This window comes from Dreissena polymorpha, chromosome 6, assembly GCF_020536995.1.
Source record: "Dreissena polymorpha isolate Duluth1 chromosome 6, UMN_Dpol_1.0, whole genome shotgun sequence".
Lineage (NCBI taxonomy): Eukaryota > Metazoa > Mollusca > Bivalvia > Myida > Dreissenidae > Dreissena > Dreissena polymorpha.
In genome coordinates this window covers 31,461,256-31,487,961 of record NC_068360.1, presented here as the reverse complement: position 1 = coordinate 31,487,961, position 26,706 = coordinate 31,461,256, and the positions used below count along the sequence as shown (strand labels likewise).

General features: G+C 35.6%; 1 protein-coding gene and 1 long non-coding RNA gene across 2 annotated transcripts; both read right to left on the bottom strand.

Annotated features, from left to right (window-relative positions):
* Nucleotides 1–243: 243 nt before the first annotated feature.
* On the bottom strand, nt 244–26,706 carry LOC127834679 (selenoprotein T2-like). Its single transcript, XM_052360703.1, has 5 exons — nt 26,519–26,706; nt 7,316–7,553; nt 5,660–5,747; nt 2,505–2,624; nt 244–1,505 (listed from the first exon to the last, which is right to left on the bottom strand). Exons 1-4 carry the CDS (start codon nt 26,683–26,685, stop codon nt 2,518–2,520), a joined length of 600 nt encoding a protein of 199 aa, XP_052216663.1. The 5' UTR covers nt 26,686–26,706; the 3' UTR covers nt 244–1,505; nt 2,505–2,517.
* On the bottom strand, nt 18,750–19,743 carry LOC127834680 (uncharacterized). The gene is made up of 2 exons (XR_008028050.1): nt 19,190–19,743; nt 18,750–19,044 (listed from the first exon to the last, which is right to left on the bottom strand). It is a non-coding gene; the product is annotated as an uncharacterized LOC127834680 (long non-coding RNA).

The window sequence follows — 26,706 nt, the reverse complement described above, 5'->3', positions numbered from 1 at the left end:
AGATCAGCCTGTGCAGTCATTACATATGTCCTGGGAAGACGCTTTATGCACAGATCAGCCTGTGCAGTCATTACATATGTACTGGGAAGACACTTTATGCACAGATCAGCCTGTGCAGTCATTACATATGTACTGGGAAGACACTTTATGCATTAAGCCCAGTTTTCCCAGAGCAAGGCTCATGTTAGTACCAAAACACACCAGGTAACACCAGGTAAACCTGGAATAGAAGTTAAAAACAAGTAAAATGAACACAGTTTATTTGCATCAAAATACACACACATAAAAATAAATGAACAAGCAATCAAGAGTCAAACAATTAAATGCATATTCTGATTCACCAGCTATCAAACAGTTCTACAAAATTAATGCGCACTTTATTTGTTATATGTGAAATAATGCCTTGACTCTCAATCTTACATAATTAAAAGTATGGATTAGATTTATTAGTACATAAATTGATAATCAATTTGTGTCACCAATTAACTGTGTACCATTATCTGTATATACATATACACACTGGTTATATTGGAACTTTAAAACAAGGCATTTTTGTTTCAATAAATTGTGGGTTCATACTGATAACATTTGTACCATTATCCGTATACATAAACGAACTGCTAGTATTGGAACTAAAAAACAAGGTATTTTTGTTTAAAGGTTCAAACTGTATAAAACTTTAAACTTAAGTGTTGGACAAACTGAGCAAAATATTTATAATTGACACAAGTCAAACTTCTTGGAATTTTGGTTATACCACTGTTTATATAGAAGACAACAAAACTAAGTAACAAAGTACCAGGGACATGGTGGTGATTTTTTAAGTAATCAATTAAATATAAAAAAAACATGACAAAAAGCAATACAAGACACACAATATTTATAAATGAGTGTTAAGCTATTATTATTAACTCCAATCTTCTAGTAATTAAATACTGTACTCGTCTGTAGGGGTTTACTTAGACACCAATAATTTAATATGGTATTGTAGTTTTTAAGATGCTAATAACGATGTGTATTTAAAAGGGCATAATTGTACCATTTCTCAACTTAATCAAACAAAAGATATCTGGAAATATGCAACCTAAAAATTTACAAACACCATACAAAAATGACAAATGGCATACATTATAAAAAAGTGACTTAGAAAAATCACTGACTATAATTGGAAATAAATACATAAAACAGTGTACCAAGACACATGTCAAGTAAGACTGCAAATGAAGATATAACAATTCCACCATGAATACGGCCTGACAACCGAGCACAAGATCTCTGTTACGTACATCCAGCCTGCACTAGTTGCCATAACAACTTTCCATGCATGCCTTCATTCTGTCACTCTCTTGTGTTCTGTTGCCGAGAGCGAGTATTCAAGGGCAGTAACTCAAGACAAGTCTCAGTTCACTTTATGCGCTGACATGATGAAAGACAACGATGATGATGAAATATGGGTCAATGATGATGGATGAGGAATGGCTAAACACAGACATCTGGATATCTTTCTGAAAGGAAAAGAATTTTGGAAGCATTTTGAATACATCAAACCATATAAAGAGAACATCATTTTATCATATAAAACTTTTTGAAAACATGAAACCTTGTACATAATGCATCATTTTACCATGTTTACAGCACATTATTATATTCATGTGTCAAAAGCACAAACAATTATTAGCTAAACTTGATAATACTGAATTTATAACAAGATGTGCTTGTGAAACACTATGTCCCCTATATTTGACCTTTGACCTTTCACCACTCAAAATGTGCAGCTCCATGAAATACACATGCATGCCAAATATCAAGTTGTTATCTTCAATATTACAAAAAAATACATTAAATGAGCGATTTTACCTTTGACCTTGAAGGATGACCTTGACCTTTCACCACTTAAAATGTGCAGCTCTTTGAGATACACATGCATGCCAAATATCAAGTTGCTATTTTCAATATTATAAAAGTGTACATTAAATTAGCTATTTTTACCCATATATTTGACCTTTGACCTTGAAGGATGACCCTGACCTTGACTTTCCACCACTCAAAATGTGCAGCTTTATGAGATACACATGCATGCCAAATATGAAGTTGCTATCTTCAATATTGCAAAAGTTATGGCAAATGTTTAAGTTTGATGCAAACAAACAAACAAACCAACAGACAGGGCAAAAACAATATGTCCCCCACTATAGTGTTGGGGGACATAAAAAAAACACTTTTTAACAGCATGAAAAATTATAGTATTTCTCTAAAGGCATCAAAGTCTACTTCAAGAATGCAACTTCTTGAAGTCAATAAACACTGAGTCTGACAAAAACGCACAAGCTAATCAGGGACAACACGTTCCGTCTTGACTGGTTTTTTTTTTCGAAAAGGCTTCCTTCAAACTATAAATTTGATTAAAGTGGACACATTTGTCTCTGATAAGCCTGTGCGGACTGCACAGGGATGACACTTTACACAGATGCAGAAAGCCCCTTTTTGCCAGAGCCCTGCTTTACCTTATCATGCATGCTACGCCGACTGGGCCTGCCCAAATCGCATGTGATTTTCAATAATCTGGAACACCTCTGCAGCCGATGGTATTCTGCCTGTCTCCAATTTCGACCAAACCGGTACATCTGCATCACACACAAACAACTGATGTAACCTTCAACCACTCAGATACGCACTTGATGCATTTGAAGTCACTTAGAAAATCAAATATAATTAAAGACCTTTTTTAACCCTTAAAGCGCTGGAGCTGAATTTTAAAGGCCTTTGCAAACAGTTTGGATCCAGATGAGACGCCACAGAACGTGGCGTCTCATCAGGATCCAAACTGTTTGCTATTCTGATAGTATTCTTTGAAAAAAATCGAAGAAAATGCTAATTTTAGAAATTCTGCAGACGACATTTTAGCAGACGACAAATTTCCCAGCATGCAAAGGGTTAATAGTTTTCAAGGCTTAATTTCCAATCCTAAGATACATGTACTAGTGTGCAGCAAACCGCATAAACCTGAACAGACTGCGAGTCACTTGCAGGCTGCTCTGGGTTTATGATGGATGCAAATAGCCATTTTTACTTTGCTTCTTCGGGTGAAACCCATGTTGCAATGTACCACTGCCATACAATCAATTAATGGCATCAATTATATCATACTTTAATCAGTCTTTGAAATGACCCACTTGCAGAAAAGGCACTTTTACCCAAAGCAAGGGAAAAATAAAGCAAACATCTATTTGGGGAAGATAAAAATTGCAAGATACCGTTAGATACAAATATATACATAAAAAAATACATTTTTTTAAATCAGATTAATTTTTCAAAATAACTACTAAATTGAAGCAATCCTGGTGATCAATATCACTGTCATTAATTTGAAATGATTTGATTAATCTCCAGGTTCCTTTTCCTAACCTCTGATTAGTTGAGGTGCCTTCTGATTTAAATGAATAATCACTTATACCCCCCAAATTATTTGTGAGACCATTGTTAGAGCCAACTCTAAACATGCATACATTTCTTAGCATATTAAAATAGATTCCCGTATTTCCTTTAATAGGCTGTCACTGTGTTATTACGCTTAAAAATTTGTTAATGTTTTATTTCTTAATAAAAGCATGACAACATTTATTTCTACAAAAATGTCATGTATTACACAAAGTTTTACACCACCAAATTTCGATTTTTAAAATGTTGGTACACATTAATACATTGATGCAATTAATTAAGGAATAGCAAAATGGTTGATAATTTGACAGTTTTCTTTATTATAAAACTTTTTTTCTGTTTTTTGTTTTGGCATATAAAACTGTCCGTTTGAAGGTTTTGGACAACTTGATAACTTTACGATTTGAGTGGAAAAAGATAAATTTGTTAAATTAGGCAACACATAACTTTACCATTTGAATGGCAAAATGATGTATTTTTATAAAGCATATCACAACTTAAGAAGTAGGATATAACACACAATGGTGATTGCTTTAAATGTACTAAGTGACCCTATGACCGACTGTGAAACCATTATTATTCGTCAGACATTAATTTTCAGTTGTTTTCGTCCTTCGACCGATGGACGAATTCAAGATCCTAACGAACAATCATGTCCCATATTTGAAACAAATAAGACTGAATTACCGTAGGCATGAGGCATTTAAATCCAGCGTAAGTCACGCATATACACAGGGCTCGAAATTAACACTCGCACACTCGCAAAATGCGAGAAAAAAAGATTGCAAGGTAAGTTATAAGCCACTAGTATTTTTTGCAAGTTAAGAAATAGTGAAAAAAAAACGAGTTATATTGTTAAATGCGTTCGACGGCATGAACGCTAAACCTTGATCAATTTTTTGAACATCCGAATACCCATATGCGGAAGCGCGCACTTTGTTTGTAGACTGGTATACTTATAGTACAGATACATGGATGGTATTGATACAAAGAACATGAAACAGTCGACTATTCGCACTCAAGTTAAATCCGGTTTTGACACAAAGGGGTGTACATTATACAGTGTACTGACAACTGACATTTCCTGTAAAACGCGAATGCAATAAGCCTGTATCGAATGCGTCGACTTCGTTTAGGTATAATAGTGTTGATTAGCGCTAATTGTTAACAACTTTATTACCCATTGTGTGTATTGTGTTTTTCAGGGGTGTTGCAGATTATACAGCCAACACGCGGCAAATCCAGATTAAAGACAATACTATTAAACGCAATTAAAATATGACGATGTGTGATCAACACCTGACTGAAATATATTCTGCGCTTTTATTACAAATTAATAAAGAACATATTGATTTGTGTTTGGTTGTCCATGATTGTAATGGAAAAAGACTAGTTGGCAATTGGCTTCGTTGTTTAAAACACTCGTTAACGGTTATTAAGTCCCACTTATCTGCTAATCATAACAAAGAACGTGTCAATGACAGAAAATAATAAGGGACAGTTACTATCACCTGAAATAACAGACTTGTTAATTGGCATATGCCAAACAAGGCCCACCTCCTGCAAGTGACTACCAAGTGTCACCCCTCTTTCCCCAGCACGATTTTTTCGCAACCGCGTATAACATGTATTACAAACATTACAAACAAATCGGACGCTTTTTTTTCAAAACCAGAAATGAACGAATTTAAGTGCTGACGAAATAGTCATTTTTTTTAAAAAAGGACGAAATTTCGTGCTGCAAAAATAAATGGTTTCACAGTATTTTTTGACCCAGCATGACCCATATTTGAACATGACCTAGACATCATTTAGACACAACTTCTGACCCAATTTCGTGAAGATCAGATGAAAACTACTTCAAATTTTTGTCGAAAGCGGACACCATGCTAAATGCATGATATGCACTAAGTGACCTCGTGACCTAGTTTATGACCCCGCAAGACCCATATTTGAACTTAACCTTGATATTGTCTAGATACAACTTCTGGCAAAGTTTGGTAAATCGGATGAAAACTATTTGAATTAGAGAGTGGACACTGCTGTTGACGCTGCCATCCGCCCGCCCGCCCGCTGCCACCGCCCGCCAAGGGTTATCTTATAATACGTCCCATTTTGAAAACAGGCGTATAAAAATGGGCGCATGTTATACATGGTTGTGCATGTTACATGATACAGTACCCTGATTAAATTTCTATCAGTAATATGCTAGTTAACGTACCATTAAACATTATTTCGAAGGCCCCAGTGGATATCAGTTGTCCTTCAACAGCATTGCTTATGAAGAAGATCATCAAACATGCATATAACTGAAAAGAAAAGAGTGAACATTATGAGCTTCCTTCTTGGAAAACTGGGCATAGAGGTTTGCATTGACCCATCCAAGGCGGTGACCCCAGCTTTATTCTATTATGTGTATGTTGTTTTGTTTTGTACCGTAATGTTTTGGCAATCGGTCACTTACCATAAATAAAGGTCGACGAACTTGTGTATAATAAGACTGCATAACTGATGGAGCAGCTGGAGTTTCACTTCTTTATGTGTGGAAAGTGTCAACCCAGTTTAGCCTACGCAGTACAGTTCGTTCAGAAGATACTTCCTTTAAATTGCAACTGGCAGTTAACGCACATGCATTAAACCCAGTTTTCCCACATTTTGGCTTTATTTTGCATGTTGAATAGTTATGTGCACCTGATTACTTGCAAAATGCTACTCATTAATTTTGTTATTTAATAAAATGACCTTCTCCACCTACATGTAAGGACTTCAATTTAACTCTTCATTTTTACATAGAACCAGTAAAGTCAATAACCATTGTAAAACAAGTTTGACATTGAAACTAGAGAGTTAACAAGGTTTTACTATATACATATAGCAGGAAAAATGCCCCGCCCCCTGGCGGCCATTTTGTTCAATCAACCGGCATCATTTTCGAACTCGTCCAAGATATTATTGAGATAAATCTTCTGACCAAGTTTCATGAAGATTGAACAATAAATGTGGCCTCTAGAGTGTTAACAAGATTTTACTATAGCCATATAAGGAAAAATGCCCCGCCCCTTGGCAGCCATGTTTTTCAAGCAAAGGTTACCATTTCTGAACTCATCCAAGATATCATTGGGACAAATCTTCTGAGCAAGCTTCATGAAGATCGGAAAATAAATGTGGCTTCTAGAGTGTTAACAAGGTTTTACTATAAGCCATATAAGGAAAAATGCCCCGCCCCCTGGTGGCCATGTTTTTCAACCAACCGGCATCATTTCCGAACTCATCCAAGATATTATTGGGATGAATCTTCTGACCAAGTTTCATGAAGATCAGACAATAAATGTGGCCTCTAGAGTGTTAACAAGATTTTACTATAGCCATATATATATATATATATAGCCATTTAAGGAAAAATGCCCCGCCCCTTGGAAGCCATGTTTTTCAAGCAAACATAACCATTTTCGAACTCATCCAAGATATCATTGAGCTCAATCTTCTGACCAAATTTCATGAAGATTGGACTATAAATGTGGCCTCTAGAGAGTTAACAAGGCAAATGTTGACAGCGCACGACTCACGAAGACGGTGCACAATGGACAAAAAGCGATCACAAAAGCTCACCATGAGCACGTTGTGCTCAGGTGAGCTAAAAAGGAAATCAGCAGAAAGGACAATTAAACCAAAACACTGAATACTGTTTAAATACATCATAATTCATATTATTTATTTATCAACAATTCTTTTCAAAAACACCTATAGACCGAGGGTAATATCAGCAAAACTAGCTTGGACATGAAATTTGTTTAAACAAAAGTAGTTTACAATCTGTAAAAAAATCTAACTAAACAAACAAGACACCAAAGCGGAGTTCCTATCAGTATGCACTTACTTTGTTCTGTATAGCCCAGGTGTAAATGGATGGTGTTTCAATGCCAAGATGAGGGAATGGATTCTGGCCCATTACGACCATAACGATGATGAGGATTTTCACGACGCTGAGTCCTTGAGCGAAAAGCGCCCGCATCGGGGGAGGGGGATAGTTATCTCCTTCGACCGCCAGATGTGGGAACTTCTCATTAAGTACGTGCGCATACTGCTCAAAGACTCGCTTGTACCCTCAGGAATAACTGAAACATTGTTAATGGCATCTCATTAAATTATTGCAGCTTATACCCTCAGGAATTACTGATTTTTCAATGGCATCTAATAAGAACTGCTTAAAGAAATGCTTGTACCCTCAGTAATAACTGAAACATTATCAACATTATTAATCACATTGCATTAATTGAGCCTTGTTCTGGGAAAACTGGGCTAAACCCTTCCCCACTCAGAAGCACATGTGTTGTGTTCTGATAAAACTGGGCATAATACATGTGCGTAAAGTGTCGTCCCAGATTAGCCTGTGCAGTCCGCAGTCCGCACAGGCTAATCTGGGACTACACTTTCCGCCTAAACTTGATTTTCGGTAAGGAGGGACTTCCTTGAAACTAAAAAATCCATTAAAGCGGAAAGTGTTGTCCCTGATTAGCCTGTGCAGACTGCACAGGTTAATCTGGGACGACACTTTACGCCCATGAATTAAGCCCAGTTTTCTCAGAACAACACACATATTGACCCATTTTCAGTCCCTCAGAAATTCAAATTAAATTGAAGACCTTTCTTTCCAGAATCAAGTTTTAAAGGCTTAATTTCTAACCCTAAGAAACTGACCATTAGCAAACAGCATAAAACCTGAACAGACTACGAGTTACTTGTAGGTTGTTCTGGTTTTATGCTGGTAGCATTTACCCTGGTTGCATACAGCCATTTTCAATTCACTTCTGAGGGGGGAGAGTTAATGCATGTTCTTAATTTGTTGTCCATGATAATCCTTTGAAGTCTGCTAAAGCTAATCAGGGACGAAACTTTCCGCCTTAACTTGATTTTTGCTAAGAAGAGACTTTTCTTTAATGGATGTCATTTTATCCACAAACAGGTAAAATGATATGCGAGATCTGTCTGGAATAAAGAATGTAGATGTATTTCTAATATTTTAGATTTTTAATCCGAATTTTTTTTTTATTAAATAAAATTTCTTTGGTCTGACAGACTAATCTAAGGTCTGACTGACAATTCTGACTAGAAGGCTGTGTAGTTGATATAATTCAACTCTCAGCTTTATAACCGAAAGGGTTTCTGACAGTTGCAATGCGCTGTCTATTGTCCAAAGGTGCAAAATTTGATCACCACAGCAAACGCTACAGCCACTGATGCTGCAACGTTTACCAGTCTTAAGCGCAAACTCATGCAAATGGTACAATTAAAGCAAGAATTAATTGCTGGTTTTTTGTAAAAAAGGCCGTAAAACGAAGCTGATCCCAAAGCAAACGGACCCAATCCCACACCGAAATTTTAACAAAATTCCCAATTTCCCCCCCCAAAAAATATTTTTTTTAGGAAGAAGTGTCTTATGACTTATGATTACTAGACTCTATATCTAAATTTTATTTTTTAAACATCCTACAAAATACATAAATATAATTTATATGATTTTTATCCCAAATGGCCAAGAAAAGACCTCTTGTGTCAACATTTAATGTTTGTTGATACAAAAAATCCCAATTCAATCCTTTTGTCAATAAAAAATTCCCAAATTTGCCACTTTTATAGATTTAAAAAAAAATGACTAGACTCCTTTTCCCAAAATGGCTGGAAAAACCCCTGCATTGCTTTTTATTTTCTTTATTTTTGTACGCTCTATCCACCATATTGGAAAACTGTCGTCATGTTGCCGACTTGAAATGTCGCTGGCGGTTAGGTCACAGTACATCAATCTTTCGCACATCTAGGGGTCTAGCTAGGTTAAAAATTTAGGGAGAAGTCACTTCTCCTAAAGGCCAAAATAGGGAGAAGTGGCAACTTTTTGGGGAGAAATGGTACATTTGCATCGCAGATTCCAGTTTTTATACACTGTGATTCAAAAGATAAATAATATGTGACATTTGCATGATAGATGTCAGACTTTAGTAAAATTTGCTTTAAAAGATAACTGGTAATAATCTGCTTCATAACAACAAATTCATCCTTACATTTTCTTTTGTTCATATGCTAGCTAAAGGAACTTCACTACAATGCGTATAAAACGGATGTCAGATAATTATTATACAAAAGCAACATATATAGTTATGGAAGCAAGAAATGTTCTTATGCAATGATTAACAACAGACAGAATTACAGCAAAATTGCTGCAAACATACACAGACTATTCTTTTTACTTTAGAGATCAACGTTTTGTTTATTAAGAATATGTATTAATATTATCATGAACATGCAACTTTGGTCAGCTTAACATCAGTCAACTGAAACGAAAATCCAATTAAGCGTTATGTTTCATTCGATTATTGTCTATTCTTTCATTGAACTTGTGTTTTTGGATTAAAATGTATTTTGGTTGATGAAAGCAGTTACTCCTTCCACACTAAAAACGGAGTGTATTTTAAGTTAAGTGCTCATAATATTTGTTGATAATGAAATTCAAAAATACATACATATTAACTACCATGTCAATAACAAAATACTTACCGCCTGTCTTGATTTTAACGTATAGGCATCAGTTAATCCCATATAATGATAACTTCAATTTAAAAGGAATTAGCCAGTATTAACGATAAATGTGTTTAAGAATTTAATAAACACAAACTTGCACCATTTTCCGGATGTGTTAGTGTGCAATGAATAATCGGATGTTTTTTCCCATCCGAAAAAAATAGGTGCGCGCATCAGCATTATAACAACCATAGACAAGTAAATCTAAATTTAGATTAAATGCAACATATGTGTACACATTATTTTCTGAAAACCGGGTCCTGGTTTAATACACCTGCGTTTGTATATATTAAAATGGTCTAGAATACTTATTTATTGTTTGCTTGGAACGTCGTAAATTGCATTTTAGCAGAAAATATTACTGCAGTAAACAAATATTGTCAACAAATAAAAATTAAATGAAATATGCATTGATACAATAGTCAAACTTGTCAACGATTCAAAAGATCAATAACGCATAAAAAGTAGCAACAGACACTTTACACATTTAATGGTTCAAGATTAGACAAAAGACAATGTGCTTGTCATAACGGACCAGCACAGTTACAGCACACATTCGCACGTGATTGTTTTAAATTACGCACTAATGACAATTACATCATGCGTCGTCTGCATGATTTAACTGCGGGTATTGACAGTAAACTGCAAGTGTTGACTGCGTACGTGTGTTGTCGACCATTAAAAGCTTTTGCTTTCATTGGCCAATGTCGAATTTCAAATGCGACGCTTGACTTAAGGCAGGCTTAAGTTGGGCAAACATAATTAGCAAACAATCGTAAATCGGCTCTCAAAATATTCGGCATTTCGATATGATATCTCTTTCATCTTAAGAAAAGGCAATTTCGGCAGATTTTGAGCAACCATATCGCCCATTTTACCCAATCGCGAGACCCCTGACATCGTGATATTTGATGTAGCCTAGTCGATAACAATGTGGATCAGATTTTGAATATTTACACTGTTCCAAATTTCAACTTAAGTGTCAACAAGAATAGTGTGATGGAACATCATCGTGTTTTTTACTTTGTCTGAAGGCTGACTTTCAGGTAAATTTCATGTGTTTTTGAAGCGTGTTTTGATAATATTATGCATGAAATGCACAATTTCCACGAGCATTAGGCCCATTTTCTATCATCTGTTTTTGAAGTAACTGGCCAAAAAATTTCATCTTGGAGGTGTGAACCGTAGGGTCCCATTAGTGTCGAATCGGAATGCATAACAAAGCCAACAAACTGCCACAAAACCATGCACTTATGGCAATTACGTCATGTGGTATCCGCATGATTTCACTGCAGGTATCGACTGCCTACAAATACTGTCGCTTATTCTAAGTATGTGCTCTCATTGGACAATATTGGCTTTACAACACAACGACACTACACCTTAAAGTTGCGTAATAAGATACATGTAATTTACAAACGATCCTATAGACCAGTTGAATGTTATTGTTTACATTCAGGATTTTCCGCGCATGCACACTGACTGGTTGGCAAAAACACTGGTTACAGTAACGTAAAACATGTATAAAGGGCTTTTGTTTAGTTAATAAATTGGTAATAAAACCAAAATAAACATTAAAACTCTTAAAAATAGTGCAAATATATCATATTTAGTACCAAATAAATGCATATTCACAAATAAAATTTCCTCTTCATAAAAATACAAAGTAGTTATAAGCATAGAGTAAACGTGATCGGAAGACTAAATACTGACAATTCCACAAAACAAAACTATAATTAGCCGTATTCTTTTTGATAGTTAGACTTAAATAAATTATATTTCAACAATAATAAAACATATATTAATTGTATTATAATTATAAGTGGTGTGGATAGTGTTATTTTTCATCAGCGATCCATAGAGATGCATTTAATCAATTATACAACAAAGCCCTAAAAAGCGGAATACATTACAATTTTTAAATATCGTGGTAATTTTATTTTACATTGAATGAATTTTCGCTTCGTTTACATTGAATGACAATATTAATACAATTTTGCATACAAATGGAAAACCCCTGCATATAATGCAAATTGAACTGTCTTTGCATGTATATTGAAATCTCTTTACTAGTAATAAGGAGTGATAAAAATCTAGCGTTTTATGACAAATACATATAATTTTTATATGTAATTTATTTAACGCAATTATTTTTTACCCTATTGTGATTGCTTGTGTTCATGATGGTGTTTCGTACACTGCAGTAATTTACCATCTGTACACGTAATAGCGAAGTTTACTTTTGCCGGTACCCGTTAAATACTTTAATTGCGTAGCAGTGAAATTGCACAATATTTCAAATGTATAGTTATTGAACATTGTATTTTTATGATTAAACTGGCTAATATATACACTAGTTCCTGTTACCGGTAATCCATTTCCGACAAATGTCTTCTTTTTTTAATGTTAAAATATTTTATTGAAGCAACTGTTCAGTATTTTAGCTTTTAAATTTTGCTTAAATGACTGCTCAATATGCAAAGAGATGACATGGAGGTATCGTAACTTGTGTTTAATGACCAGACACTGATCTGCCACATGTGGTTTATGCAGGTACCCAAGTATAGGTCCCTGGGTTTATGACACCATGTTTTCTTTGTAATTGTTTGGACAGTATCCGATCATAACGAGATAATCGGTTTGTGATGAACAAAGGTGCAATTAAACACCGGGATATAAATGCTGCAACAACGATTGTCAAAGTTAGTGTGAACAATTAAATAAAACAATTACATTAATCAAGAGAATTTAATTAATGTGTAACAAGGTTAGTTTTTTTCCAAACACCTATAAAATACATTTTATGGGTCTTTGTTGTTTTTTTCAGACATATAAAGGTTCAAATCAGTTACCCTATGTTGCGTACATAAAATTGACCTATTGGTTGTTTGTTTTCATCCTTATTTGTTTTCGTTAATTAAATTTAATTTATTCTGAAATAATTTCAATTACTGAGAATGTTAAAACTAAAAATGGTCGCGAAGAAGTGCCAAGTAGAGAGATTTTTGTGGTTACCACATATCGAGCTCTTAGTTTGTGTTCCACTCCCGAGTTCGTTGTTAGTAAAAACAAATAATAACAACAATATAATCGTTCCAATGATGCATTTCCTTGCATGCTAATGTTTTATTTAGACATAATTAGTAAAATTATAGTTGATATTGTGCATGATTATCCTTAAAAACGATGATTTTGTCAACATTCTCTATATGCGCTTATATGAATTCTACCTCATTTGCCAACCAGTGGGCGGAGTCTAAACTTTGCAGGTGCGCGTGACGTCACTCATCAACTGGTCTATATCCGCTTTCAAAATTCGAGTCAACATCACTTTGCTCTTTAAAAAATACTCATTGATATCAAGGGGTGCTGGACGTTTCCAGCCACTACCATTTCGTGCAACTGATATTTGTGTAAGGTGGCATTGGACGTTTCGTCCCACTGATAATATATAGGCGGCTAGGTGTGAATGATACCGTTAAGTAGGTGTGAATCATAACAGGAAACTTTCGCACCTTTAATTGTAACATCTGTTCAAGATTGTTTTATTTCATGATTGTTTAAGACTCAATTTACATGCTTAATATAATACATCAACAAAAAATAACATAAAACATTTTCAATACATTGACATTAACCATATCAAAAGTGAATGCATACAATATAAGGACATCAGCATCCATAGGGAACTCTACTATCTCCCATACCTCTGGCGTAACATCTATAGGGATATCCACTATCATTCGGCTACATTCGCAACATTTCCACGTAACGACGAAATTCCCTTTCATCATTTTTCGATACTGTCGGAGACTGATACCAGTTTCACACGTCAGATGCTGCCATCTTTCACATACATCGCATGGGATGGCTTTATCTTCTTCACCAACATTCCGTGCACAGTACACACAAGGATATTTGCAAGCCATTACTGGTTTTGTGAATTCAACAAACAACACACGTATTATATTATACTTTGTGTTCAACTGACTTTATTTACTCTTTCAGTGTTAATTACACAGTTTGTATCATAATTAAAGCGGTGAGTTGTTTACTAATTGGTTACTAATTGGCCATTAAAGGCCCGTGTCGGTACATTTAAGGCCCGAGTCGGTAATGAATTGTTTGCTAATTAATAAAGGCACATATCGCTTATTGATAGTTTGTGAGTTGATAGTAAAGCATATATAAGCTTCATTTTAAATGGTATTATTGTTCATTCATGTTATATTATTATATATGTATATAGTTCATACAAATGAAGCATAGAATAACAGCTCTTCAAGTTTTATATTTATTAAACATAATGAACTATGTACTAATGTTTTTTAAACTAACAATAAATCATTTTATTTTATTTTTACAAACACATGATGCATTACAAAATAACACCACTTTATGTTTTATATCAGTGATTTCCACAGGCCATTTAACGATCCTTCGCCAGGGCGCTTGAATTTCGAAATCAGAGTCCCCGGGGTGCTTTAAATTTTCCGATCAGTGTATTTTTCAGTACAAGAAAGTGGAGATTGTAAAAAAATCAAGGTTTCTCTATCAGTGTATCAAAATTCCCTGTTTTAAAAGAGCACTCGGTACCTACTTTCACAAGTTATCGCCATAAACACCACATGGGGTAATCGATAATCCACTGATAAGAGAATAGCATGACGCGCGTATCGATTATTCTAGCCACATTACACAGTCATTTAAATGCTGACAAGGATGTATCAGGTAACTTTCCTGTCGTCAAACTGTGATGTTCATCGTCCAATTGGTTATGCGAATTCTTATGAGGGCGGGGTTAACTATCGACCATTATTTTTGATTGACGTCGGGCACGAAGTAAGAGTTTATCGCAGCTTGATTAGCAAGGAGTTGTACCATTTACGTAATATAAAACCGGTAACTAGAACAGTACATTAAAGACAGTTTCGGGCATCATCATCACACCTTTTTAATGTAAACAAGTGTTACCTATGACTCATAATTAATACGAGAAATTAATTGCAAGTGGTAAACAATTAATTACTTATAGCGAGTAAGTTGTGCAAATAACTTCCGGTTATAATGCGATAACAATTTAATTCCAGTACATGTATATTTCATCATGTCCATTTATAGAACTGATTTACCTCGTTTTTCTGACATTTATTCGACACGTAATGCGCTTTAACAAATTTTCGTTGAATTTATTACGCACACTTAAACATATTTTGTCCGATAAACGATACTTAGAAGACTGATGATGGCAACCGGTCATAATCCTCGTGGACAACGCGAATTTCATGCATAATTCCGTCAAAACATTTATTCGACTCGTAAAGTGTTTAAACAAATTATCGTTGAATTCATAACGCAACTGTTAATATTTGTTGAAATCTCAAATGGGAATAATTAAATAATTAAATTTGTAATCCGAAACCCATTCCCGTAAGTCGATGTTAACGCGTTTTTAATCCAAAACACGCTTCCGAATGTAAATGCTACCACAACGTTAAAATAATCTTGCTTCAAATTACAGTACAGGCAACGTGTACTTTGACAAACGCCACTCGTTGCAGTGTTCATTTTACGGTGTTCGCTTACCAAGTGTTCATTTTACGGTGTTCGCTTACCAAACGACCCCCGCGATGGGTGTTCAGATCAAATATTCGCGGGGGCTGTTTTCCATAAGGTGGACACCGCTAATCACCGCGGACCCATAATATCTACCGCAGTGTTCATCGTGTTCGCTAGAAATAAAATAATTGAGCATAAACATAGGTCGGTACAAATTCGCAGAAAGAATCTACCGTGCGTTTGAATGTTAAAGGTGTCATTTGGTGTCTAAAAAATTAACAACGATTACGAACAATCACAATCGATTACCGCATAGGCCATCCTTAAAAAATTGTTTGTTTGGCATAACCCGACCCAGGTAAATTTTGGTGGGTAGGTAGGTAGGGATTTTATTCTTTTAAGTAATTTTTTTTCTGAAATTGAACTCCGATATATACCAAACTGAAAGGTAACTGAAAGGTAATTATCAAATAAAGCTCCAAGTCTTCTGCCTCTGGTAAAGATTTTTCTGCACCGTCCGTATCACCGCACGTGTATTCGTAAGTCTATTTTTTCAATAAAGAACTGCATATCGTTTGACTTAAGAAAATGAACACAAGTAACCTTGCAAATACGTAATTAATATACTATTTGGTTGACATATTACTTTACAATAGCATAGTTTGTGAGTAAAAAAACAACAAAATAATTATAACATATTAATTTAAATCAAGAAAAGAAAGGTGCAACATCTTCGACATGTAACTAATTATTTAATTATCATCCTTTAATTAAGATCGATAGTCGGTAGAAATTTGTAAAGTGATCAGCTTAAAAATAATTTATTGAGTGTTACGCTTCTTTTCATTTGCTTATTTTTTATACGACTTTTGCCATCGGCCGTTATATTGTAGGCAGACGACAATATCAACTGTGTATTCCATCTGCGCATAAATGACCCAATATTACCCGATAGCAAACTCAATGTTGATAGGCCAGCTACCATATGCGCTTCAAATTGTTCATGGAAAAAAACAGAAAAATAGTTTTAAACAAGATGTGTTTGTGAAACACAATGTCCCCCTATATGATGTTTGACCTTGAAGGATGACCTTGACCTTGTGAAGGATGACCTTGACCTTTCACCACTCATAATGTGCAGCTCTATGAGATACACATGCATGCCAAATATCAAGTTGCTATCTTCAATATTGCAAAAGTATTCATAAAACTAGAAATGGCGCGGCAGAGGCCGACGCGTATCCCCACGCCATATGTTTGACCTAGGTGTGCCCCAGGGTTGGTAATGGGGCCATGCATAGCTGAGATTGACCGTATTGTCATAAGAGAAGTTCATCATCAATTAGAAGTGAATTGGTGTAGAAATGAAGAAGTTATAGTAAAAGGCAATTTTGGGTGGGTGTGACATATGTGGGCAGGGCGCCCCAGGGTTGGTAATTGTGCCATGCATAGTTGAGATTGACCGTATTGTCATAAGAGAAGTTCAGTATCAATTTGAAGTGAATCGGTGTAGAAATGAAGAAATTATAGTAAAAGGCAATTTTGGGCGGGTGTGGTCTATGTGGGCGGGGCCCCAGGGTTGGTAATGGGGCCATGCATAGTTGAGATTGACCGTATTGTCATAAGAGAGGTTCAGTATCAATTTGAAGTGAATCGGTGTAGAAATGAAGAAATTATAGTAAAAGGAAATTTTGGGTGGGTGTGGTCTATGTGGGCGGGGCGCCCCAGGGTTGGTAATGGGGCCATGCATAGTTGAGATTGACTGTATTGTCATAAGAGAAGTTCAATATCAATTTGAAGTGAATCGGTGTAGAAATGAAGAAATTATAGTAAAGGCAATTTTGGGTGGGTGTGGTCTATGTGGGCAAGGCCCCAGGGTTGGTTATGGGGCCATGCATAGTTGAGATTGACCCTAATGTCATAAGAGAAGTTCAGTATCAATTTGAAGTGAATCCGTGTAGAAATGAAAAAATTATAGTAAATGGAATTTTTTGGTGGGTGTGGCCTATGTGGGCGGGCGCCCCAGGGTTGGGATTGGGGCCATGCATAGTTGAGATTGACCCTAATGTCATAACAAAAGTTCAGTATCAATTTGAAGTGAATCCGTGTAGAAATGAAAAAATTATAGTAAATGGAAATTTTTGGTGGGTGTGGCCTATGTGGGCGGGGCGCCCCAGGGTTGGGAATGGGGCCATGCATGGTTGAGATTGACCGTATTGTCATAAGAGAGGTCCAGTATCAATTTGAAGTGAATCGGTGTAGAAATAAAGAAGTAAATGTAAAATAACCTAAAAAAATGAGTGATAATTTCTGACGCGGCCCCACCCCAACCGCTATAACTTTTGACCCAGGGGTCAGATCAAAATTCCAAATAGTGCAGGGTCGCACATATGCTCATAGCTACCATGTGTGTAAGTTTCAAGGTTCTAGTGCTTTTAGTGTAGGAGGAGATAGTGGCCAGGACGGACGGACAGACAGACAGTCGGACGGACGGCGGAGATAACCACAATATCCCCACCTTTTTTTCAAAAAGCGTGGGGATAATAAGCAATTTGGGCCACATATATTTGACCTCTGACCTTGAAGGATGACCTTGATCTTGACCTTTCATCACTCAAAATGTGCAGCTCCATGAGATGCATATGCATGCCAAATATCAAGTTGCTATCTTCAATATTGCAAAAGTATCTATAAAATAAGCGATTTGGGCCACATATATTTGACCTCTGACCTTGAAGGATGACCTTGACCTTTCACCACTCAAAATGTGAAGCTCCATGAGATACACATGCATGCCAAATATCAAGTTGCTGTCTTCAATATTGCAAAAGTATTCATACAAGAGTTCCGCGGTCGGAGATGACCGCATTGAAGCCGGATTTTTGATTTAAATGACAGGAAAGTACCTTTCGTGTTTTTGTCAATGCAATACTTAAATTACTGAAATATTGTTCAAAGGTCAAAATGAAATGTAAGTACTTTTCAAGGCATGAGCAAACCTTGTGTTATGTTTTGAATGCATGCATATACATGAACAACAATAACATTTAAGGTCACAAATATGAACTTGAATTGACAATTAGGAAAGTTTGATCTCAATTTTTTTATTAGCAAATTAGAAACATATTGTTTGAAGTTTCCATCAATTTCATTATCAAATGTAAGAAAATAAACTTAGATGAAATAATACTATTTATTGTTTTGCTTTCACATACCTACACACAAAAAAATAAGAATAAGAACTTTAACATTTTTACCTACCAAAGTTATAAGAACTTTAACATTTTTACATTCAAGGTCACAGTGACCTTGACCTTAGAATGAATGACCTTGAAATGACCAGTGGTCATCTAAGTGTGCTTGCAAACCTTCATGTCAAGTTTGAAGACTCTATGTCCAAGCATACCAAAGTTATAACAATTTTAACATTTTAACATTTAAGGTCACAGTGACCTTGACCTTCAAATGAATGACCTTGAAATGTCCAGTTGTTACTTACTAGTTCTGGCCAACCTTCATGTCAAGTTTCAAGACTCTAGGTCCAAGCATACCAAAGTTATAACAACTTTAACATTTTTACATTCAAGGTCACAGTGACCTTGACCTTCAAATGAATGACCTTGAAATGTCCAGTGGTTACTTACTAGTTCTGGCCAACCTTCATGTCAAGTTTCAAGACTCTAGGTCCAAGCATACCAAAGTTATAACAACTTTAACATTTTTATATTGAAGGTCACAGTGACCTTCACCTTCAAATGAATGACCTTGAAATGACCAGTGGTCATCTGTTAATCCTGGCCAACCTTCATGTCAAGTTTGAAGACTCTAGGTCCAAGCATACCAAAGTTATACCATGAAATAAGAACTTTAACATTTTTACATTCAAGGTCACAGTGACCTTGACCTTCAAATGAATGACCTTGAAATGACCAGTGGTTACTAACTAGTTATGGCCAACCTTCATGTCAAGTTTCAAGACTCTAGGTCCAAGCATACCAAAGTTATAACAACTTTAACATTTTTTATATTGAAGGTCACAGTGACCTTGACCTTCAAATGAATGACCTTGAAATGACCAGTGGTCATCTGTTAATCCTGGCCAACCTTCATGTCAAGTTTGAAGACTCTAGGTCCAAGCATACCAAAGTTATACCATGAAAAAAGAACTTTAACATTTTCGAGCACGCCGCCACCCCGCCCCCCCCGCCCGCCCGACAACATCAATCTATAAGCCGAGATTTTTTCGAAAAAAATCCGGCTAAAAATGAGTGATTTTGGCCACATATATTTGACCTCTGACCTTAAAGGATGACCTTGACCTTGACCTTTCACCACTCAAAATGTGCAGCTTCATGAGATACACATGCATGCCAAATATGAAGTTGCTATCTTCAATATAGCAAAAGTTATTGCAAAATGTTAAAGTTGGCGCAAACAGACCAACGGACCAACAGACAGGGCAAAAACAATATGTCCCCCACTACTATAGTGGGGAACATAAAAAACACTCCGGATTAAAATGGCTGATGTTTTCAATGAAATTTAACGAGATTTAAACATATTCGCAAATTATATTTTTCTTGAGCCAAATTCGCTATACTTTTGCAAATGGCGAACGACAGCGCGAGCCCTGTAATAGTGAGCATTTATTCCAATAATAACACGTTCGCAATGCTCGCGCTGTCTTTTGCCATTTGAGTCATTTGCGAAAACATTTAGAATTTGGCACAAGAAAAATCTAAATTGCGAAAATCTAGTAAAATTTCGTTGAAAACATCCGCCATTTTAATCTGGACTGGTTTTCTATATTTGTCTCTTTGTTTCAATGAAAGTGTTCGCAATTGGAACAGTTAATGAAACCCGGTCTCAACCCCATTGGACATTGCTTGACCTTATTGTTAATGAAGTGCAAATGGTAGCTGGCCAATCAGCATTGAGCTCGCTTACACATGACATGACGTTGTCAAATGAAGCGTGAGGACGGGTGGGGCTATCGGATAATATTGGGTCATTCATGCGCAGATGTTGTATAATTTGAATACACATTTAATATCGCCGTCTGCCTCCAAAATAGCGACCGGTCGGAAAGTCTTAAAGAGATAAGCAAATAAAACAAAAAGGTGACAATACCCGTCAATAAATATTTCTATGCTGACCACTTTTTATCTTTCTACCGAATATTTACCGATCTGAATTAAAGAGTGATCATTAAATTGTTAGTTATATGCCGATAATATTACACATCTCTGCCGATTGCAGAATTGAATTGAACGGTGATAATAAATTAATTTGTTTTTTTACTCCCAAACTATCCTGAACGACAGCAGCGTATTTTAATTAAAAGGATACAAGAAAAACAGGAGCGATTTAATTGTATTTAAAGTTTAATTAATCGCATATGCATATGTCAAATAAATAGGCGAATCAAATAAATACCGGTACGCGTTTTGTTCATTGCTTTTCTAGATATCCTTTAAAGAGCATTCAATTAAATGACGCAAATAACTGAAAAAAGATAAAAAGCGGAAAGGAAAATTTTAGCGGAAAGAATTTTTCGGCGAGCAAAAAAAAATTTTTTGGAAAAAGTAACAAAAAAAAATTCAGTCGGGCCGATTTAAGTGGGTCCAAACAAAAGAAATTTTAAGGATGGCCATACATGCAAAAATTCCCGTCTCTGTCCATTACCCGATAATCCCGAGATTTCCGATTTCATGCAAATTCTGGTCAATGTTGACGATAAAAGTGTGATAGAAATGCAAAAATCACAAACGTTCGCCATATCTCTATAATCAAATGAATTTCTGCATATGTTTCTATTTAAAGATTTGATGAAATAAGCGCCCAATCAGAACAGGTCAGTGTATTCCAACATTCGTAAATCACCTGACGCCTAGTGTGCGCGTTGTGTAGAGTTCGACATGTTTTGTTACAAATTATAGCCACAAATAAATACATGTATATTTGCCCATGATATTTTCATTTTCTTTGTTCTGAACCATAAAAAGCGCGCAAAAATTGGCGTGGGTGTATTTATTTTTGACACAAAATCTTCGTAGCGCAGACAACATTGGGATCTTTTAATTTCGATTTAAAGTTTCGTATTGAATTTCTTCTCAAGTACCGGGGTAGCTCGCGATTAATTTGGAATTGACATTTCATCTGAATAAAATAAAAATCAAACACGCTGTAACACGCTATATTTAGATTTCATGCAACATGTACAAGTAATTTTCTGGAAATCGGGAAAAATGAAACCCAATTTTGTGAAAACAAAAAGGGCAATTGCATTGATTAACACCATAAAAGTTAATCGTATTGATCATCTAAACGCTTAGTTTTAGTTTCCGACTTAACGTACTGCCCGAGTTCAGGGCCCTCAATCTATCAAATCTGCCGCCGAATTTCGGCGGCAGTCCCCCACCTGAAAAGTATACTTTTTTCCCCTTTTGGGGGGAAAAATTCCCCCTAAAAAAAAAAAAAAAAAATTTTCTTTTTTTTTTAATAGAAAGATGTGTCTCATGATAATTATATCTCAATTCTATTTCAATTTAATCTTTTAAAACATACTTAATTATGAAAAATGCAATTAATTTAGTGCAAACATGTACAAATGAAATAATGCGAGAGTAAGTAAAAAATTCCCCAAAAAAGGGAAACGCCGCGAAAATTCCCCCTCCTAAGAGCTGCGGACCCCTTCCCCCAATGTTGTGTGAGGGCCCTGGAGTTTAAGTACACATAACAAATGTGCACATAATATCTACATGCACATGAAGTATATGATTTTATTTTGTACATGTACATTTAAAACGTGTGAATGACCCTAGCAGACAGGTGTTTACGGTGGCTGCGCAGCATCGCGGTGATCACGGGTGTTCCCGTTAACGATAGCGTGCAATCGCGGCAATTTCGGGTGTTCGCCAAACACCGCGGTCAGACACGGGTCCGCCCCCCGCAAAATGTCACCCATCGGGAAAATTGAAAACCGCGGACACGCGTTTTTGTCAAAGTACACATTGCCTGTACAAATTTATTTTGTGTCGAATCTTTTTCTCAATTTAAAAGAGCGCGAAAATTATGCAGCATGTACAACGTTGCGTCATTTGCATAGAAAGCGTGCGTGTATTTAGCGTTTTAACAAGCACACAACACATCGGGGGATTGACGCATGTTCATAAAATCTATAAATAGTCACTTAAAATTTATTTGATACTATAGAAAAATGGCAAGGTGTGTGTTTGTGTTACAGTGTAAAGAAATAATTGAGAGCTTTTATCATAAATATTTACCAGAAAGTGATTTATAACAGAATAAACGGGATTATCGGGTAATAAATAGAAACTTAAAAAGTAGTAAGTATCAGTGTCCGACAAATTTCTTATATTTCAGGTAGCCCACTGGGCTACCAATAAAAATATTTGGTAGCCCATAAAATTTTCCTACAAAATGATAAAAGGCAGGTTTTCATCTTTATTTTATTTCTTCATTTACATATACATAATATGTATACATACATATACATAAAACAGCAAGTAGTCTGATGTACACAGTCAATATCATAAATTAATGTTACAGTACAGGCACCGTGTACTTAAATGTAAATGTACCAAAGAAAATCATATACTACATGTAGATATTACATGTATGTGAACATGTATGTGTACTTAAATTCGGACAGCACGTAAAGTCGTAAACGTAAATAAAGCGTTTGAAGATCAATACCATTGACTCGTATGGTGTTAATCAATGCAATTGCCCTTTTTAACAACAAATATCGAGTTTCAAGAAATCAAGAGTATTAAATCATTTATTTACTTGTGTCCGACTTTAAGTACTGTCTGAATTTACGTATTGCATCTGTATGTTACAACACTTGTGTGCAGTCAGTATACAATACAATAATTGTTTCAATAATGAAGGAACTGATACAGCGTAACAGTAACAATACAGCGTGTTAACATGATATTTTATTAAGAGAAAATGTCAATGCCAAATAATTCACGAGATACCCCGGTACTTTAGTTGAAATTCACAGCGAAACTTTTAATGGAAATTAAATGATCTCAATGTTGTACCCGCTACGAAATGTTTATTTACAAATAAATACACCCACACCAATTTTCGCGCGCTTTTTATCAGGACAAAGAAATTCATTTCTTAAATGTAGAACTTTGTAACCTAAAATAGCTGTACACAACGCGTGCAAACCGTGGCAGGTTATTTACGCATGTTGCAATACAACGCTCCTGATTGGGAGCTTATTTCATCATATCTTTAAATAGAACCATATGCCAAAATTCATTTGACACTTTAGAAAATTTCAAACGTTTGTGTTTATGACTCTTATCGTCTATATTACCCACCCATAATTTGGTTTTAAAAATATAAATCGGGCATATATGGGATTATTGGATATTTAACGACATCAAAAACGTTGTCGCTATTACTTATTGTTGCGGTTAACAAAGAATTCCAAACTGCGAAATGATATTGCATCATGTACGCCAACTATCCAACCTGCTCTCATTATATTATTAGCAGACGACAAATGTTGATTCTGATTGGATGATTAAAATACACTGTTACTGTTTAAGACATTACCGCAAGTGATCAATGACTGATTAGATAATTGATTGCACTTTATCAGATTATAAGCAATACACAGTGTACAAACACATGGTCAGCGTGTTTATTCTACTTATGTCTGTCAATAAACCGGGCTACCACTCTTATAGATTTATAGTAGCCCGGCGGTCGTCAGCTGGAAAATTTCAGTAGCCCGATGAAAAATTTCGGTAGCCCCCGGGCTCCGGGAAATGGATTTGTCGGACACTGAAGTATACAGTAATAGAGCCGGGTTGAAACGGATGTATTGGGGAATCGTTCGAGTCGGGATTTTACTATCTGTGCAGGAAAGTTTTAAAACAATTAAACAATACAAAATATATATTTATTTTTTTTCTTAAATGACTGGGGGATTTCTTGAAGAGTCATAGCGCACCAAATGACGTCTGTTGACGCTGTTTTTCTTTGAGTTATAACGCACCACAACGTGAATTGACACATTAATTTTTTTTTTTAAATCAACGTTGGGAGGGGACACCCATCCCGAACCACCCTTATCATTCACACCTATACGGAATTATTCACACATATCCGCCTATATATTATCAGTGGGACGAAATAGTTGTAGGACATAAGCCCCCCAGGACAAAACCCCCCCAATGAAAAAATGAACATTTGGACAATTGCCCCCCAGTAGAAATGACAGGTAGGATATAAGCCCCCCAGTGCTTATTTTGCATCTGGACATTTCCCCTCCAGTGCTTATTTTAGAAGTGAACATTTGCCCCCCAGTGCTAATATCATATGTTGTTTCCATTAAACTAGTATATCTCTGTCTTTGGATTCATTATTATTTCATATCTCACAAATATATAATCATAGAAACTTGGATCATTATAATTTGAAATAAAAAAGGTCCAGAAACACACTTGAATTTCCTAATCTTAGGTAAAACAAACATCTTAAAGAATTGTTCTTTAATTAATCAATCAAAAGGATTATCAGCTTGTTAAAGGTGTGACATGTGGCTTTGATCATATACTTGTTAATGAAAATGAATGGCTTCTTTATTTAATCAATCAAAAGGATTATCAATAATAATTATCATAACTTAGTACAAATAATGATAATTAAAGTGAACACATATAACAACATTTAAAGGCAATTATTTTTGTAGTTACATTGTTTGAGTGACAATTAACTAAAACTTAGTATATAACGAAACTATCACATTTCAAATGATACATTTCATCATGGAAATTATTAAGAGTAATAAAGGGTCTGAGAAATTACTGAAGGATGGGTACTCTTACACCAAAAAGAAGTCTCGTAAAGAATCAATACATTGGGAATGTTCCAAGCGCAGAAGCGCTTCATATAAAGGAACCTTGACAACTAATCTTGATGTAAGTATAATATTAAAATGCTATTTGTTATCTTTGCTATCATAACTTTTAAAATAGCGATTTGCAAAATTAATTCCAGACAGTATTGCATAACTTCACAAATTTAATTATTTGAAGTAAAGGTAAATGTAGTATTTGTAAGCTTTACCAACATTCAAAATATCAATTAATTTACATAATTAATTCCAAACAGTTATACAAAACGTCACAAAATAATTTTATATATAATAAATTAAATGTTTCATTGCTATTATCATTAGTTACAATATTAAATAATTGTTTTTATATATTCAGGTTACTATGGTCACATCATCCACAACACACAGTAACGATGCTGACCACTTAGCCATAGAAGTTATGAAAGTCAGAGAAAAGATCAAATCCAGTGTCGCCTTATTTATCCCTTCCATTATTTAAGCCTTTCAGTGGTGGTAATCGGATAAATGGATTATCATCTCAAAGGTTTTGAGTAATCAGGTGGTGATAATTGGATATGATTATCTGCTCAATCGAGTTATGTCATTGAAAATTAGGCACTGGGGGGCAAATGTCCACTTCTAAAATAAGCACTGGGGGGCAAATGTCCAGATGCAAAATAAGCACTGGGGGGCTTATATCCTACCTGTCATTTCTACTGGGGGGCAATTGTCCAAATGTTCATTTTTTCATTGGGGGGGTTTTGTCCTGGGGGGCTTATGTCTGGATCCCGGATGAAACATCTACCTCTTTTCAAGACAAATATCAGTGGCACGAACTGGTAGTGGCACGAAACGTCCATAAACCATATCAAGTGCGCGGATTTTCTCGCGCATCTGCTGGCAATGTGCGCGATTTTTGGAAAAAAAACGTGAATCGTGCGTTCTAGAATGGACACTGCAATTTTAATTATTCAGTTTCAATCATACGACGTGTTGAACAAAAACAGCCGACGCCATTTGTTACGACGCAAAACGAAAACAGAGTTAACTAGAACATCTTACCAAAACATAAATTTGATTGTAGGAGCCGCTAAATGAGCGGCGAATTTTGGTGCCTTAATGTCTTTTCCTACATGTGACGACTGTTCTGTAACCGTCAAGTCTCTCCAAGTCAAAAATACAAATAAAAATAAACCTGCCACTAGTGGCAGTCGCCCATAGTCGGCCATTTTTACCGGCTAAATAAAATG